At 37.3% G+C, this 19246-nt stretch overlaps 1 protein-coding gene across 4 annotated transcripts; it reads left to right on the forward strand.

Moving 5' to 3' along the window:
* The first annotated feature begins 3403 nt into the window (after window positions 1–3403).
* On the forward strand, window positions 3404–17524 carry LOC121876597. Of its 4 annotated transcripts, none has more exons than XM_042381804.1 (4): window positions 3404–3587; window positions 14679–14872; window positions 15550–16063; window positions 16924–17524. In XM_042381804.1, exons 2-4 carry the CDS (start codon window positions 14679–14681, stop codon window positions 17068–17070), a joined length of 855 nt encoding a protein of 284 aa, XP_042237738.1. In that variant the 5' UTR covers window positions 3404–3587; the 3' UTR covers window positions 17071–17524. The 4 variants fall into 4 exon arrangements, with proteins under 4 accessions (XP_042237738.1, XP_042237741.1, XP_042237740.1 ...); XM_042381806.1 differs by lacking the exon at window positions 3404–3587 and adding an exon at window positions 14369–14508; XM_042381807.1 differs by having other exon boundaries at window positions 3405–3587; window positions 15550–17053.
* Window positions 17525–19246: the final 1722 nt, after the last annotated feature.

A 19246-nucleotide genomic window follows, 5' to 3' on the forward strand; every position in this document is an offset into this window, starting at 1 on the left:
ATTCACGCTCATCCACATACAAGAATTCACACACACACACACACACACACACATGCATAGGCAAATGTATGCTAGCACACTACAATGACACATATACAGAAATTGATGTGACGAAGAGGATCAAGGAATAAATAAAATATATAGCGATAGTAATAACAATATTTAATTAATAAATAAGCTATATACAAATTACTCACAGTCACGGGATTATATAATTTCCTACAAATTGAAAGAAATTATGTCTTATAATGGGTATCTGAATGGAACAAGGTAATTAGAAGGATACTTCAAGGATCTGTCCTCGAACCAGTTTTATTTGTTATTTTATAAATGATCTTCCACAATTTGTGAAAAATCATAGGTTTTTCTTTAATTGTGCAGATAAAAAAGTTTTTAGGAAAATAGTAGACGAGGGTGATTGTATCAAATTGCAAGAAAACCCAATACAAAATATATATATATCGACAGAGATATGGTTATTTAATTGTTATCCGAGTAAATGTAAGTACAGTACATTAATATTGGCAAGAGGACGTAAGCTATCCTAAGTACAGCTTACATTCCTCTTGCCAATATGCAACGTATGGAAAACTGGGACAACGTGCGTCAGAAAATATTGGGGGTATTGATCGACAAGACATTGATTGACCTTTTTGGTCACCTAGTGGAGAAAATTAATGAGATGAATCAAGCAACTAAGCGAGTAGGTCTTATAAAGAGCCCTTTAAGAGTGAAGTGTTTCCCCGTTTGGAGTACTGTCTGGTCTCCGAGATATATTATAAACTGTCAGTTGATTGAAAAAGTCCAAAGGAGGACCACCAGACTGGTGCTTGCACTACGGTACCTCAGATTCCCAAATAGTGCCGTTTCTATTTAGCTTTCACCTTTCAATCATTATCCGTCCCTCCACAGATGTAAATATTGGTCAAAGGTGAAGTGTTACTTTTTATCTGCTTTGAAAAGGTCATCTCTGTGTTTAATTCCTTGGGTACGATTAATTAATGTTTTGAGTACGATTATAAATTTACATGAGTATGATAATGTTCTCAAGGAGTTAAATTATCTTACTCAAGGGGTTAATGACATTTACCAACCACGGATGAGATCGCCAAGAGGAAGATTGCCAACTTACAACAATTAATTCAAATTTACAGGGGCAGATAGAATACATTTAAAATGATTAACGAGAAGCAAAAAAATTGGATGTGCACATCATACACTATTGTACAGAAAATACATGTAATAAGAAAAGTCCTTCGTGGCATGATAGCAGCAAATGTCACACCACTGTACGACCGACAAAGCAATCTTACTTCGTACATCAGTAAGATCTTTAAGGAATTTTTGAAAGTTGCAATCATCAATAACATCAGCCCACTCAGATGTAATTGGGTACCTAACTTTACAGTTGGAAGAAGTGCAGGTCGAATGCAGTGCTGACCACATTGTGTGCCGAAAAAAAGAAGCTTAATGTTACTGTGTAATTTATCTCCGTTGCTTACTGGACTCACTTTCAAATAATCATGTCAATATTTGTGAAAATGCTTCATTTATAATTTGATTTCAAATCTTTTATAGGCTGATATATTCTTGAATAATAATAATGTAAATGAAATTGTTACATCTGCAATTTGGATTATTTTCTGAAATGGATCGACATGTTTGATTGCTAGGAACCGATTATCAAAATTGTTACTTTTACTGTTTTATTTCTGAGTTGGGGAGTGCAATGTTATATAGCCAAAGAAATATCAATGAAACTATCATTTCTTTTAATTTAGTTACATTTTTGAGATGGTATGACATATCTGTATTTTTACCTTTTAAACGGTCTACTATTTGAGACGACTGCACAGTTAGTATATCTCTTAACTCACCAAGTAAAATATGTTATATTAGAAAGTTGGTTTTACTACAGCATAACAATACATACTGTACAGTAGATCGGATTTCATCCTAATCCAGTTTCAGATCACCTGAAGATTAGCCAACTTAGATTATTTCACCTGACGGGCAACACCCTAACGATGCCTGGATGTCTAATCTTCCTAATTCTATTTTCCATTGTGTATTTTGCTTTGGCATAATTTAGGCTGGGCGAAAGTGTTAGACTTTTGTCCAAGTCTCCATCCATGATATTGAGTACTGTATATAATCAGCACTACATCAAGCAAGTTAGTGATACTTTATATAATATTTAAGGATCATGCTCATCTTGATTTCCCCAGTTCTTGTCCAGTTCGAGGTTTAATTTGAAGGGAGCATCGTTGACGTTATAATGTTTTTACTGCACTTCAAAAACTAAATTCTTTAAGCGCGTAACAAGGTTAATAATTACACTAGTCTATCAACAATTACAAATTATGAAAGATATAATTCTCTGTATGCAAGCATCATATGTTCTGTTAGGTCATGAAACTGTTAACCTACAAACAAAATTCTCCCTTTTAGCTAAACTCTATCCCCCAACCCCACCCAGGAGCAGATGTTAACATGGGAGTTGCCTATTTGCCTTTTTTTCTGATTTCTTGTGTGATCACTCGATTCACAAATTACCCTACAATATTAGGTATTCAAATTTTAACCGTGTTTGCATAAATTAAACATCAGGAGTCAGGTATTAAACAAATAAATTGGATATTCCATTATAAAAATGTATGCCCGGCAATTTTCCGCACGCACCACCGGTGACAAAAGACTGGATTTTTTCCACCAGAATATTTAATTCTTGTATAATCACAATATTAAGTGAACTTAAAATTATCCTTATTTCGTGCTAATGTGGTGCCAAGGTAAATAATGACACTGAAAGCTGTGCAATTAAGTATTTTAACCTCAAATTGGGTCAGGAAGTCCAAGTGGCGCGTGTCTGGTTGCGACGCACGTTACGGCGCGCGTGGCTCCTTTTCCCTCCATCCATCTAGTTTTCACTGGCTAAAATAATATTTCATTACATTTCACACTTGCAGTCTACAAAATAATAACTTTCACATTATCTTCTTCAATTAAACTTAAAGCAATGGTAATGTTATTCATTATCTGCATGTATCATCAAATAAATTCTGAATTAACCTACTAGGTTTGAGAGTATAATAATAAATAGAAGAAAAACTGAACATTACATAGTCGTAACGGCCGTTCGTGTATGAGCGGTGGGAACTGTAAGATCAAGAGCAGCTGAGCACGGGCCGGCAGGGCATAAATGTTTACAGAACATTGCGCTTGGTATCTTTACTTCAGAACAGTCAATATATACATACAAATATACAACTCAACACCATTGGAATGCCAAATGTAACAGGGTTAAGCAAATTTCCATTGAAAAGGCAGCAATAACAAGCTCGGTACTAAATAAAAATCAGGAGTTGGAAAGAAAGTATCCGTCAACCGCGGAAGGACAGATGGGCGTGCAGACGGCAGGAGTTGGAGTTCAGTCACGGACACGGACGCAGTACTTCGCGTGACACGGGATTTAGCGGGCATAGCACGTTACCGCTCCGCCGGTTGTAACGACCAGCAGATAGACGGGATTTACCTATCCTGTCAGCATCGTTTCTCATTCTAGTCAATAATTTTAAGTGTACAGTGTAAGTGTTCCAAGTCAGCCCTTGTTCTGGATTAAGTGTACAACCAAGTGAAGTGTTATATGTTATTGTAAATATTTTGTGGAGATGGTGCAGTGTAGGTGTGTTTTAGTGTTTTATTTATCTGTATAACGACTCCATACTAACTACCAACCACCGCAGTCATCCATGCCCTTCTCGTCCACCTCCCACGACCCAACCTCCCCATCACCCACCCACCCAGTCAACCCTTACCACCATAACAACTACCAGCCTGATTAGAAGCAATAATATTATTTTATTAGATAAAAGTAGTAACAGTACAAACGTAATTATACAAGTTGATTATAAAGTAAAGTAATCCGCATAATTGTTACTATAATCACCCATCATTAGTTTAGTTTGCTACTACTAATTGTTACGAAATTTAACTAAGTATTATAACAACGCCGCTGATGAAACAGGCTGCTGTTTAAAAAAAAGTTCAATTGTATAATGCCCCTACAACAAATGTTTATTCATTCTTTAATTGTCACTTCACTAATGGAGCAGGGAACGCCCGTCCTTTCTAGAAATAATCCTGATCATTATCTTTTGAACTACTGTACATACAGTACTGTACCTGGGTGACTTCAAATTTATTATGGAGACCCTCAGAGCTGATTGACATGAACACGGTCTGATAATCTCACTCCTTTCCCTGACTGCCAATCTGTGACAACTTTATAGTCAGATAAAAATTTAACGTTATACTTAATTAATATTGATTTGTTAATTATTGTGAAGACATTAAAATTTAAATTATTGTTTCTTTACCAATACGAAATTTCGAATTCTGCATTTCCCCAAGCAGATTATACAAAACTACTATGAACCCCCACTTGTTATTGTTAATTAACAACCATTAGTAAAATCGGGAGGAACTAAGACACGCTACTGTTTATTTCACTGCTAAAAAATAGATGCTGGAGTGGTAAGCTACGATTAGGCTACCGAGTAACGTCCAAGATATGCTTTGATTTATTTACTGTGGCTTCTCAGTCAGCTAATCAAGGGCCACCAATGACGTCACATTTTGAAAAGTGGGTGTCGTAAGTCATTATACAAAGTAACTAGGAGTACTTAGTTGGTGAGGGTTAGCTCTGGCTTTAGTTAGGATACGTTTTCGAAAACTGAATATGAAACGCCGTGTATGAAACCTTTGATATCACCTTTTCCTTATTAGGTAAGTGAAGGATACTTCATATACACATTTCGCTTTTTATCTGGAAACTTTGAACTCTACTTCTTTATGCAAGCCTGACGTGACGCCACGCATACCTTCCGATCCATGAGTTACACCGTCTCGGTATTTTCGTTGTCATGACCAATGATATGACATTTACAACGTTGCTGTCCTGAATTACTTATGATTATGGGTCCACTGTTGATATGCTGTCACGTTAACGACAGTTCGGAACACGACTTACGTCATTATGTCAGCTACGTCAGTCAAGAGACGCCTTGTATCGTTAGTGTTCCCATGCAAAGGTTTGTTAGGGGGTTCTCAAGCCTTTATACAGCACATAAGAACATAAGAATGGAGGAAACTGCAGCGGGCCTATTGGCCCATACTGGGCAGTCCCGTTTACACCCAACCCCTATTGCTCATATGAGCATCCAACCTATGTTTGAAGCAATTCAGCGTATTCGAGTTAATGATGATATTTGGTAACGTGTTCCATTCATCCACTACTCTGTTTCCAAACCAGTGTTTACCTATTTCACGCCTAAATCTAAATTTGTCTAATTTAAAACCATTGTTACGAGTTCGCTCCTGGTTGGATAATTTGAGTACCTTTGTAATGTCCTTTGTTTAGCCCTGCCTTCCACTTATACACCTCTATCAGGTCGCCCCTCGCTCTACGTCTCTCAAGGGAGTGCAAATTAAGATGCTTTAACCTGTCTCTATACTCAAGGTTCCTAATGCCCGGGATTAGTCTTGTCATTCTCCTCTGAATTCTTTCCAAGGATTCTATATCCATTCTGTAATACGGTGACCAGAACTGAACTGCGTAATCCAGGTGTGGTCTCACAAGAGCAAGATACAGTTTTAGGATGACCTCGCTAGTCTTGTAACTAACACTCCTTTGTATGAATCCAAGTACTTTATTAGCCTTGTTACGAGCAAAAACACATTGTTTACTTGGCTTAAGGTTCCTACTTATCATTACTCCTAAATCTCTCTCGCAGTCGGATTTCTCTATGGCATCGTTGTTCATCTGATATCTGGTTTCCCTGTTTACATCTATACTGAGTACTTTACATTTGTCGACGTTGAATTTCATCTGCCATTTTTCAGACCATTCGAAAAATTTGTTTAGATCTTCCTGTAGTTTTGCCGAGTCCTCGTCAGATTTGATAACACGTCCATGTATGCTAACTCGATAAAGATGTATTGACGTCACTCAACAAATGACATCCAATCGAGGCCTTCTCTGACATCACTCAGCAATCCCAGGGCCACTAACACAGTTATTCAACACCAATTGACATGCAATCAAGGATGTAATTGAACTACTGTAATCTTTGGCTCTTTGACATCGCTCAGTCAATCAAGGGCATTTGTGACTACGCAGCTAACCAAGGGCGCCAATGACTACTCAACCAATTAAGGGAGTCTATATCAATTCAACCAATCAAGGGTAGTAAGTAGTAGGCAGCTGCCAAACAGGGAGGTACTACCGCCTGGGAAGATATTGGAAGCATAATGTGTTGTCTGATGGTAGACCCTGCTGCCATATGGCATCACAAAAAATGTGACCAAGTCCCAGGTTGCTGATCTGCCTTTCTGCCTCATTTACACACAACATACATAATTATTGTTTCTCACTTTTGATCTTTTTTCATTTTTGTATTTCTTTATGGTTCTTTATTAGTAGTAATATTATTATTATTATTACAGTTATTATTATTATTGTCATTATTTTCTTTTAAATTTTGTATTTTCTATTATAAATTTTATTTACAATGAATGAATATTATTATTATTATTGTTATTATTATTATTACATTTTCGCTCCCAGGCCCCGATGTGGGTCAGTGACCTGTGCCCGGGTGGGCTAATCCCCGTAAAAAAGCGTCGCTGACATCAATGACGCCTCTGCCATCACTGCTCATCAGTGATGAAACACCCAATCATGGGGCAGTCGGAGTTCGATTAAGTCTCCGCCCGATATCATTAATAATTGGCGAACTCAGTAATGGCACAAGGGACTACTATAACAGAACGTCATATAATATAATTTGGCGGTATTGTATGTTCGAGTCTGCTACTTTTTGTGAGTAATTAACTAAAAAAATATTAGTTTTGGTTAACACTTCAATCGTTTTTTTTTTTTTTTAGATCCTAGATTGTGACACTTATTAATAGTTTCATCATATTGTTTCATTCACATTTGGAAGAGCTTATGCAGGGGGGGGGGGTGGAGGTACAGGCGCTACCCCTGGGATGTTTGGGGACAGGTGGTGGGGGAAGAAACAAGACAGCTGTTCCTGCAGTGGGAGCCGACCGGGGGAGATCATTTCTAGACATAATTTACAGGAACAGATGTTACCCAATATTTTAACCAATTACGTATCGCAATATTCAAAATTGTGTGTGGTAATAGTATACCATTTAACATTCTTACAATATAGTGTATCTATACGTTATATGAATTACTTCGAAACTACACGTGCACTTTGTGGGGAGGTTGAACACGTTTGTCCGTAATAGTTCGCTTCTACTTCACCTTGATGTGGTTTTGCCAGTATTTTTCTCATGTTTTATGCAAATATAACATTGGAAAATACTGGTAATACAGTATTCCCTATTTAAATTAGTACTGCCATTTTTATATAAAAGCTATGCATTAGCTTTTGCAGGGCTTTTACACAATTCAGTGCAACTAAGAAGATAACCTAATACACCTAGCCAGATGACTATTTAGTATATGAAACTACTTTGAGAACTAGATATAAAAATAAAAACACAGGCATCCAAACACAATGAACAGCTTAGCAGCTGCATTGTGGGATATAAATATCCCCAACGACAGTCAAACATTTTGCTAAAACAGCGATAAATAATGCTTCTTAGTAACTACATAAGATGCAAATATTGTATAATAAAATTTTTCATCTAATTTTTAAAAGTAGTTTAACAATGGTAATTACAGAATCCGCCAGCATCAGCCTCGTGAAACATCAATAATTGTGTTAGTAGCAGCTGCTCGACAAAGGGTGCGCGCGCAGCAGCTGTGAGGGGGCGCGGGACAGCTGATCGTCACACACGCTACACACCATGACTTTCAGGTTACACCTACACCCAAGTGTGCGTCCCGTGTCATCTACAGTATGTTGTGTGTCTTCTAAACCTCATGCACACACACACACTGTCCCTCTCTCTCTCTCTCATATATATATATATATATATATATATATATATATATATATATATATATATATATATATATTGCAAAACGGTTAAAAGGAGCAACAGAGATTCTCCCTTCATTCGTTTTCTCTATCTGAAGTAAACCGAGCGTCAACAATATCACCTAAGGAGTGCGAGTGGAGCCAAGGTAGAAGTGGTCGTGTAGCAGCTGGCGACCCGCGCGTGTCGCACCCACTTCCGCCCGCCTTTCCGCAGGGGGATACGAACCTGTGGTCAGCGAGCAGCTCAGCTTACCTTACGCCGGATGTGCCACATGTAGGGCAGTTTGTGCCGGAAGAATTATTGCTTAAAACTTTTCTTTATATTCATTAATTGTTCTTCTGTATGTTTTTTCTCGATGTCTTTCATTATATAAAATCCGTGTTACTTAGTGTTATTTTTCTACTATACTTCGATTACGTTATCAAAATAAAAAAAAATCACAAACGAAATTTTCATTTACAGTAAATATATATATTTCCTGATACCTTGTTTAGTACATTATATTATCATACAGTAATGATATTTTGGGTAATGGCAAATATTCCTGTGAAATTTCAGTTGTTTACATTATGGTCTTAAAATCACATTCGAAATACCCCCAGTGCACAACGGAACCAGTGTTCGAGTGATTTAAAGAACTTAATCATTTTGAAATGCGCAGAGAAAAAAAAATATGGTAATTTACAGGTACGGTACAGTACCGGTGTCGGAAAAGCAAGAATACGTTGAAATGCACACACAAGTTGTTCAAACACCTTACTTAGTTAACTATTGTACTATTGTCTTGATATATATTTTAATAGTCATATTTTTTATTTAGTAGTTACATTATACATTACTATTGTTAATATGATATTTTGTTAATTAATCTTAGTACTGTACTATACAACACTAATGACCAACGCGTATTGTTTCATACGTTAAATTTTCACCGTAACAAGTGTAAGAACGAATGTAACTAGTTAAGCTATAACAGTAACAAAATTACACCGACACTACTCAACTATATTCTTACTCTTAATAGCATTTAGGATGCAATTTTAACTTACAGAATCGTTGTGAATTTGCATGAGTTATATAGGTACCCTGAGCAAGCGCGCCCAGGGTTAACAAAGTGTCAGGTTTCACGAAGACTTTATTTCAACTGTACAAAGGAAATCTGAGACGTTGAGTGGGGTGTGGATGAGGGCGTGGTCTTGTGAGGGAAGAGAATTCTGGGAGGGAGTGGGTTAGGCGTGGCCTGGGCAACAAGGAGGGGTGGTCTGGGGGCAGAAGATATGGGTGAGAGCAAGGAATAAGTATTTCTAGGGTATGACCATTCCTGCACACACACACACAAACACATTTTATATATATATATCTTGATAAAATCACACGGGAAAATGGAAACAACGGAGTACCTTAGCTTTCGTCTTTATTCAAGACATCTTCAGAGGCAACTGAAGATGTCTTGAATAAAGACGAAAGCTAAGGTACTCCGTTGTTTCCATTTTCCCGTGTGTGATTCGTGAATGAGTTTATTAATTTGTTCATTACGAGATTCCTTTTTTCAATATAAAATTTAATCGCCAGTGCTTGTTCAAAATATTTACATATAGCTATACAAATTTGGTTTCCTGTATTACATTAAAGCTTTGGGGTATTGTGACTCATTGGAAAAGTTCGTTGCATACGATGTTAATTCATCATAAGTGAAGATTTAAGAGTGCTTTAACTAGTCGAGTTCAAATACAGAATTAGCATCAAAATAACACTGAAGCCTTACCTTGCCTTTGTAGAGCATCAGGTAAAATTACAGTTTCGGCCAATATGCCCTAGTAGTTTAGAAATTAGTTTAACCTGTGTGTTTTGGTGTGATTTAATTGAATTTGACTTTCATTTTCGGGAAAAAGTACCCGTTTTAGAGTTATCCCCCCCCCCCTCAAAAAATAAATAAATAAAAAATAAAATTTATTTTTGGCGTTATTTTTCTTTGCCCCCTGGTTGAAATGGGGTGAGAAATACTCCAAATAAGGAGATCTTAAGCTTAGGGATGGCTAAAACAGTCGGCCGTGTACTGGGCAAAACTGCAGTAATAGGATACCAAGCATCAGTTAAGGCGGCCACAAAATTAACTCACAGATACTCACAGATGATCTTCTGGAAGAGGCTCACGCCCCCTGACTCCAGCTCAATAGCCTCTTCTCTACTCAGACGGTGGCTGTGTGTGGCGGATATTTGTGCCCTTTAATCATATTCTTGTTGATTTTTCCAGTATTTATCTAATTTTGCTTCAAACTTTTCCACCGTCTCCACATTCACTACCCACTCAGGTAACCCATTCCAGTTGTTGACAACCCTACTCGGAAACGAGTGTCTTCTGAGATTTAGCCTCGCTCTTGTTTTGTAGATCTTCTTTGTGTTCCCCCGGGTAGTGTCAGCCTCCCTCATCTGGAACATTCCTGCTGTACATGCCTGGTCATATATGCCACACACTATCTTGTATGTTTCCACTTGGTCCCCACGAGATCTTCTGTACGCCAGTGTCGGTAACTGTAATTTCCTTAGTCTTTCATCATAAGATAAATCCTTGATCTGTGGTACTAGTTTGGTAGCCCTCCTCTGTACATTCTCTACTGCTTCAATATCCTTAATGAGATATGGGCACCTATAAAACCTGGCCAGGTCTTCCCTGCGTCAGGAAGGTCTTGTGCCCCGGTCGACCGGAAGCTCCACACAGCATCAAGCTTCCTAGCCACCAAACTTGGCCACAAATGTTTCCTTCAGTGCCTGTTTTATCTGTAGGCGGAACTTTAACTAAACATTCTCGGGTTAACTGTGACATTCATCCAGAATGGTGGAAATATTTAATGTCACCTCCTACAACTGCTATTACCACAACCGAGTGTGAGCTTTTTCAAGGCCAGACGTGACCATCACTGACGCAAGTACACTCTGGAGCCATTACATACCTAGTACAGTACTTGCCAACAGTGCGAAACAGACATGGCCGAACGCCATTGGCCGTTTCGATCAGGGGCAAAGAGGATAAAGTAAGCGAAGCAAAGCATTACCACCGGTATCATCTCCATTGTTTAATGTTACCTCTTACAAAATTGATCACTCATTTTGCTTGGTATTGTTTAAGTGGGTTCGAGAGAGAAAATCTAGAGTTGAAAACGGTCCTCTGCCTACCGTTTTGGGCACCTGGAATGGCAGTTTTGGTTTTCTCCTGTTACTGTTTATTTTAACCTTTAATTAATATTTTTTCACCATTCAACAGCTTACTAGCCGTTCGGGCAGTTGGTCTGTTTTTTGTAATGAACTTTAAAATCTAATTAGATATTAAAAGTATATACAATTTTCTTTGGAATACAATTACCGTGAGGAGGCAGGCGTGAAGACTTACGTTTCGAGGTGCAGGTGGCGGCAACTGGCGGACCTTGGAGGGTCAGGTGTTAAGCGAGCCACAACCTAATATCTGCCTGGGCTACCGGTATATGATTATCTATTTTAGATTTGATATGTTATTGTATCTGCAATATAATATTTTAATATATCCTAGTAAAATATTAAGATATTTTTATTTTCGTTTATGTTTAGTAAATATTGGAATTGGTATATATAAAAGTACAGTATGCTAATATTTTCGAATTGGTATCTTAACAAAACCCAGAAATGTTCCGTGAAGTTCAAACATGGTGGCTAATTGGTCATCCTTGAACGAAATATGGACAAAAACAATATCGCGGGATGGTATTTCTTACATTGTACTTTCTTTATGCAGTACTGTATTCCTATTCACTTCCTGCAGATCAAATCATTATAATTTATCTTCATTGATCCTGATTAATTTTACAAAATTAAAAGGAAATGAATATGAATACAGTACTGTTTAAAGTACAGTACAGCATATACTCAAGCACCCACCCTCAGCCCTCACATGTTCACAAACACACGTGTAAACATGCATGCCTACACATGTATTGTAGTACATATACATCACATCCGGTCATTATAACACAAGGGCGGATCCAGGGAGGGTCCGGACTCCCCTTTTCATCAGAAAATTACAAATACTTTTTCTTTAATGCAGTATTGTACTCAGGCATTTTTTAATAGCAAAAAGTAATTACTAATGACCTCAGAATATCTCCTAATATAAAGTGCACATGGCTTTAAAATGGCCTCAAAATTCCCTTGATATTGGTCAGATTAAAACAAAATAATATAATAATCTGGGGGCTTATGCCCCTCCCCCCCCCCCCGGGTAGGTTCGCTTTGCTCTCCATGTTGCCCCACCTAAAAATTCTTGGACCCTGGACCCCCCCTTTTGATATTCCCGTATCTGCCCCTGATACATAGATATACAGTACTGTGGGTATCTTTAAATATAAGACATCCTTTTAGGAGAAAGGAAAGCTATTAGTTTTGGAATAAAGGTACAATATGTTCTATTGTATCAAAACAAGTAGCTATTAATGGTTAGTACAGTATAAGCTCAGATATTCGGAACGCACGGGGAATTGAGTGTGCTGGATAATCATATTTTCCGGATGCTTGAGTTACTCTTAGATTAGAACACCTGCAACTGCCTAGATTATACTACAAATGGCAAAGGGCAACCTAATCGAAATGTATAAACATTTCAGAGGGCACTACTCGGTCGAATATGCCTACCTGGAGCTGCCGGACGCCTGCCCCACAAGGGGTCACAGCTCAGGGTTGAAGAAGCCACAAGTCCAGAAAACAGTGAGGGCAAACTTATTTGGCTTGAGAATTGTGAACTGTTGGAACACTGCCAGTGTGTGTTATGATGGCACCGAGTGTGAGCTTTTTCAAGGCTAAGCTTTACCAACACTAGAGCAGGGTCCAATTCTTGCCAACAGGGTGTAACAGAGACATGACCAACCGCTCAAGCGGCTAGCGAGCCGATCAGTGATGAGGATAAAAGTATAAGTAAAGTATAAATACATATATCAAACTCAGAAAAGCGTCACAGTAAATATTGTAAAAGGAATAAAAGGGCTGTACTCACTTGTTATGTAGCACTGCAGTGGTGTGTAATTCTGTTGCACAGTAGCAGATAGTTACTAGTTGAGCTTCGCTTGAGTAAATATGGGTAGAGTAATCACCTAGTTCACTACTCTTTTTCAGGTTTGTTAAGTTCCTTAAACACTTAAGTTTCATAAGATTACACTTAAAACTAGTTTTTCTTCATTAAGGTTACTAATAGCGGCATCCAGTGTGTTTAGCCAACTGGAGGATCCACACAGTGACTCAAGTGCCCAGAAATGGAACCATGGGTGAAGCGGCACCAAATTCAAACCATTTTTTTTAAAATGTGATTAGATATTACTTCCCAGAAATTGACCCCACCACATGAAAATGCTGGCTGCTTGAGAGTTCAGGATGGTTAAATGCCCGATATCTGAGGTTATATTGTATAGTTATCCATACCGGGAGACACTACCAACTGGGAAGATATTGGAAGCATAATTATGTATTGTCTAATGGTAGACCCTGCTGCCATATGGCATCACGAAAATTGTGACCAAGTCCCAGGTTGATGATCTCTGACTTTCTGCCTCAATTACACACAATTGCAGGGTCTCAATTGTTTCTCGTACTACTGACAACACAACATGCATACAGTATAATGGTTCTCAATTTTGATCTTTTTTATTTATTTTTTATATATTTATGGTTCTTTATTATTATTATTATTGTTATTATTACCAGTATTATTTTATTTTCATTTTTTCATTTTTTACTATAAATTTTATTTACCATGAATTATTATTACTCTATATTATTATTATTATTATGGTTCTTTATTATTATTATTGTTATTATTACCAGTATTATTTTATTTTATTTTAATTTTTTACTATAAATTTTATTTACCATGAATTATTATTACTCTGTATATTATAATTAACATTATTATTACATTTTCGCCCCCCCCCCCCAGGCCCAGTTGTGAGTCAATAACCTGTGCCCGGGTGTGCTAATCCCCACGTAAAAAAAAAAATCTTTAAAAACATTTGTGGGGTACGAGTTGTTTCGTTCACACTCAGGATGGGATGGAGAAAGGAAACACACAAAGTGCTCTCTGTATACATGTTGTATTGGATGTACAGTGCAGCTTGGTGCAGGGAAGGCAGCGTGGTTACAAGCGTGATGTAGAGAGAGCTGGTTGGTGAGGGTGCTCAGAGGAGGACAGCTTGTGGGTCGCCATGCTCGCCGGCGGGAGCGAGGACCGCCAGGCAGGAGGAGGGGTGTTGCTTGCTGGGTGGTGTAGGTAGAAGAAGGGATGGTCACCACGAGGTCAGGTCTTATATAGCGGGGGTAGGCGTGGCTTAATAGTTGACCTCCGTCATGTAAGGCGGCGCTGGTTGACCCAGACCACGAGGCATACACTGGGGAATTCGCGGGGTCGGCTGCTCAGCGACAAGCGTTTGTAGGGGAGGAATCCACTACACATTCAATGCATCTTCATTATCCGTAACTATAAGAAACATTAAATGAATGTGCATGTTATATATGTTTCAGTCTTTGAATGAAAAGTGGGAGAACAATCATTACCTGTAGATGTATTAATGTGGGCTGCAGTCCATTTTATGTGTTTTCTTTAAAGACCCTGAGAGTAAATGAAAAAAAAACATTGTTTCTAGATGCCGGTACCAGTGTCACCACGCAAAAATGATTCTAGTCAGGGTGTGGATGCATCAACGCCTGAGGTAGGGGCAGATCCAGTACAGGAATCAGCTCAATCGCCAGCCATCCCTCCCAGCCTCAATGAGGAGGAGGAAATAGTTGATCCTGATGTTGTGGCTGGCTACCAGGACTGTTTGAAGGAAACATTGAGGTTTGTTCTTTTATGATTACATGTGTTGTGTGAAATTAACAGCAACATCTGATATGCAACAGTAAACAAACCTCAAACTTAACATCCATTTTACTTTAACTTTGCGCTGAGTAAATTTAGTACAGTACCTGTACAGTACTACTGTATAGTGCACTACTGTATTTGCTCATTTCTTTGATAAATATTTTCTTGCAGAATAATTATAATGTTCACTTATATAACTCATAAACAAATCTTGAAACTGGCTGACAATATTCCTGCCCAAAAGTGACATCTTTTGAGAAAAGTTGTGATTATGGTTTATTTATTTTGTTAATCAATACAGTATTTGAAAAGTATACTTTATAGCTCATTACCTTCATGGAGAGTCTAAGAATAAATCAATCTGATCCTCATCAACATAATCATGTAAAATGGCATAGTAATTATTTAAACTAACTAGACACTAATTTTACAAGATCCTCAGTACTCTACATAAACTTTGTTTTGCCCAGGATACTCTTCTGAATATTTCTTTGTGCATTCCTAACCACTTTGTTGGGGAGAGAATTTGATTTGACAACAAAATGATAGTACAACACAATATTGTACTGGAGTATATACTGTGCTTCAAAGATTAAAGTAGAAAGCCTCTTTTATAGTGATGAAGTTATAATCCTTAACACCACTTCACACAGGTTTTTATTAGAGGAGGAGCATCTGCCAGAGGACCATCCAGTGGTGACTGGCCTCGCTGCACATCTAACTCGAGAACATGCCCATGTGGAACTCACAAAACTCTCCCACCAGCTGTCCAGTGCTATTGTGGATGCACATAATACCCCATCTAATGTGCTAGTAGAGGAAGCTCCTTCAGCCAATAATGCTACTGCCTTGAGAGTGCCAATGACATTAAATGCAGGGTTTGAAGTAACATTAGTTGAAGATAATAGTGAAGATGAAGAAATTGTAGTGTTAGATGATAATGAAGCAATGGATGAAGATGAGTTTGAATATATTAACATTGAGGAATTGAGTGACAGTGAAGATAACAGTGAATATGAAATAGAAGGTGAACTGGAGGAAGCAAGAGTAACAGAGGCACTTATAACTGATCCAGAACTACAGCGACAGTTAATACGGTTTGTGTATCAGGGCTGTGATCTTTTTGCTGCACCACAGCCCATCAATCCAGCATCTTACCAAGGAATGGTACTACAACTGTGATGTTTTTCACTAGGTTATTGTTAATATACATCACACCTTGGAGGGTACTTGCAAGATACTGTAGTAAACTTTTAACTGCCTGAAATGGTTGGAACGTGTTTAAATCCAATTTATTTTACTTCAAATTAGTACAAACCTAATACAGTATAGCTATTTCCTATATGCAATCAGGTGCTTTTTCTCCAAAGAAAAAGCACACACTGAGGAAATATGTAATTAGTCAACTACAGTACTATACAAATTTAGCTACTGATCTCATTATCTGTGCTTCCTAGTATTTAGTTTTATCATAACTTTGAAAAGCAGTTTTCTTTGAATTACCTCATTCGTATCAAATCTCTCGCAAAGATACTGATTGAAATTTATACCTTTAACATTAATATTTTTTTTTTTTGCCTTGTTATTGAACTTTCAATTTCTGATACAGTACTCCATTCAATGATAGATCTTCCTTTACTGGAAAAATATGAAACTCTTGGCAATAAATACATAATCCAAACCAAATTACTGTACTGAACTTTCAAATGAAATACAGTAGTTTATTGTATATTAGCTGCAAACGTCATTGTAAATCACATAAATCATTACAAATTTAGGTGAATATTCTCATACTGATTTAAAGTCACTGATACATGCTGGCAATGTTGATTGACACTGCCTTCACCCCAAGATTCTCCTACTGGTTTAGTGGAACTGAAATATCAGTGTTTTATCTCCAGCACATAGGAACACTAACTTTGAATGTTTCTCTTGTACCTGTTCAAACAACAAAGTCAATATTTTTAATAGTGAGTTTAAAGGTTGCACATCTAAGGCACTGACTGCTGATATTCACCTCTTTCCAGAACATCATGCCAAATGACTTATATATCAGAAACTTTGATAATCTCAGCAGAAAAGGAGTTTTTGTACACAAAAAAGTGATGTCTACAAGCAGACAAAATTATGACCTGTATGGACACCTTTCCATCATGTGGGGTTCATTGTTTTGATGTGTTAGATTCTATTCATGAAAAAGTTAGTGATTCTTGTCATTGTTATAATTTCATCTCAAAACTTAGAAAGTACATTGAAATATTTACAACAGATATTGTGCTATAGTAGTCTAGTTTTGTGGTATGACTAGTTTAACGATTGATATTACATAAAACATGGCACTGCATCAATGCTTTAGTAATTATGCAAGCATTATTAAGAATTGTTTGAAAATGGTAAAAAAAATAGAAAAGGATATCATAAGCTACATTAATAATGAAAATTACAGTACTTGCTTGCATTTGTGCAGTCTTAGGGGTCACAAGTTGAGGAAATGTTTGATTTCTCATTTAGCATCTTATGAAGGCTTAATCACGTAAAGCTATTGTATGTTTTTAAACTTCCAAATTCCCTTTTTTTGAGATTGAATTCTGGAATCTATGCAAGGCAGCTTTTATAAGACTTGAATAATGCAATATATATATATATATATATATATATATATATATATATATATATATATATATATATATATATATATATATATATATATATATATATATATATATATATATATATATATATATATATATACTTTACTTTTATCCTCTTCACCACTGATCGGCTCGTTAGCCGCTTGGAGGATCGGTCACATCTCTGTTATGCACTGTTGGCAAGTACTGGGCATGCACCGGCTCCTGAATGTACCTGAACCTGCTGCAGTGTTGGTCAAGTCTGGTCTTGAAAGAGTTCACAACTCTCACTCCGAAAAAGTTTGCCCTCACAGTTTTCTGGACTTGTGGCTTCTTCAATCTTGAGCTGTGACCCCTTGTGGTATACCAGGTAGTTATTTGCTGCAACCATTCAGCTTCTTGATCCCTTCCTGCACACTCTGATAATTCCATTAACTAGGTAACATTTGCAATTTCCAACACATAAGTACAACAGCATGGAAGGGGTAATGTTTTAATGCTTACCATGTTTCACAGATCTGGTATTTCTTAATTCTTTCCTGTCTTAGGAAATATACTTAATGTAAATAGAATATTTATATTAAGCGTGGAGGTATTTGTAATTTTTTTATTAAAGACTCGAGGTAATGTATTAATCCTTACCGGGTAACCTTTTTTTACATCACAAAGTGAATTATTAGATACCTCATTTGTCACCAGTGCTGTATACCAAATTTAATAAGGTTATTCATTCATAAATTACCAAATTATCATCTACTTATACAGTACTGTATACTGTACTGTGTCAAATTATCACTCGCTATTAATATCGATACCAAATTATTGTTATCTACATCTGCAACCACATTCACTAGAGTAAATGTCACCATACAGCAGGGTAACTTCAACATCCTTACATCATACAGTACAGTATCTAGTATTTTTTAATTATTCTCTATTTTCCCATCTGTATGATCTCCGAGTGCCTTCTACTTTGCAACTTGTCTTTCTCTTTCTATTCTACCATTTTCCTTATTTGTTTGTACCATGTCCATCTTCTGCCTGCCCAAACCATCTCAACACTGCATGTAACCTTGTGGTACTCCAGGCCATGGTTAGAAATCTCACCCCCTCACAGTCTTTCGATGCAGGTTGCGTCGATAACAGGAAACAGTTTTTCCATTTTAAAAACAATGGGTAGAGCGATCCAGACCCAAATTGCACCCTCAGATGCATTTGCCAGCCCACTAAGCTAGTGCGAAGTGCTTACGTGGTTGATAGGGCTGAGTGGGAGGAGTTGTGCCAGCATGGGAATGCTTTGTGACACAATTTGTATTGAAAGACCATGAGAGGGTTAACTGATCCAGTCTCTTTTAACATCCAAATTTATCAATTTTTTCCAATCTTTTTCTTTGCAGTCATTATCTTGGAGAATTTAAGATTTTATCTGAGATTCCTGTGACAATTTCTGAGAACTGATATCCCATGGTCATGTTTCAATGACTTGTGGTGGCTCTTGATGATAGATGCCACTACCATTGGTTGTCTAGTTTACTGTATAATGCATCCCAGTAAGTCAATTTCCAAAACTTGCATTAAATTATATATGGAAGCCCTTTCCTACTTCAGTATGGAGTACCAGGAATCAAGAGCAACATAAGACTCATTTGCAATCATTCATTAATTTAAGTTATGCCGAGGCATAATTTAGTATTATAATTTTTGTGAACTATAGTAGGTG

This window comes from Homarus americanus, unplaced genomic scaffold (genome assembly GCF_018991925.1).
Source record: "Homarus americanus isolate GMGI-L3 unplaced genomic scaffold, GMGI_Hamer_2.0 scaffold28, whole genome shotgun sequence".
Classification (NCBI taxonomy): domain Eukaryota; kingdom Metazoa; phylum Arthropoda; class Malacostraca; order Decapoda; family Nephropidae; genus Homarus; species Homarus americanus.

Excerpts from the sequence above, each read along its gene's own strand:
- LOC121876597 (XM_042381804.1), top strand. The coding sequence starts at position 14,679 with ATGCCGGTACCAGTGTCACCACGCAAAAATGATTCTAGTCAGGGTGTG. Across the intron at positions 14,873-15,549 it reads TGTTTGAAGGAAACATTGAG|GTTTTTATTAGAGGAGGAGC; the intron begins GTTTGTTCTTTT and ends CACTTCACACAG. Across the intron at positions 16,064-16,923 it reads CAGCATCTTACCAAGGAATG|AACATCATGCCAAATGACTT; the intron begins GTACTACAACTG and ends ACCTCTTTCCAG.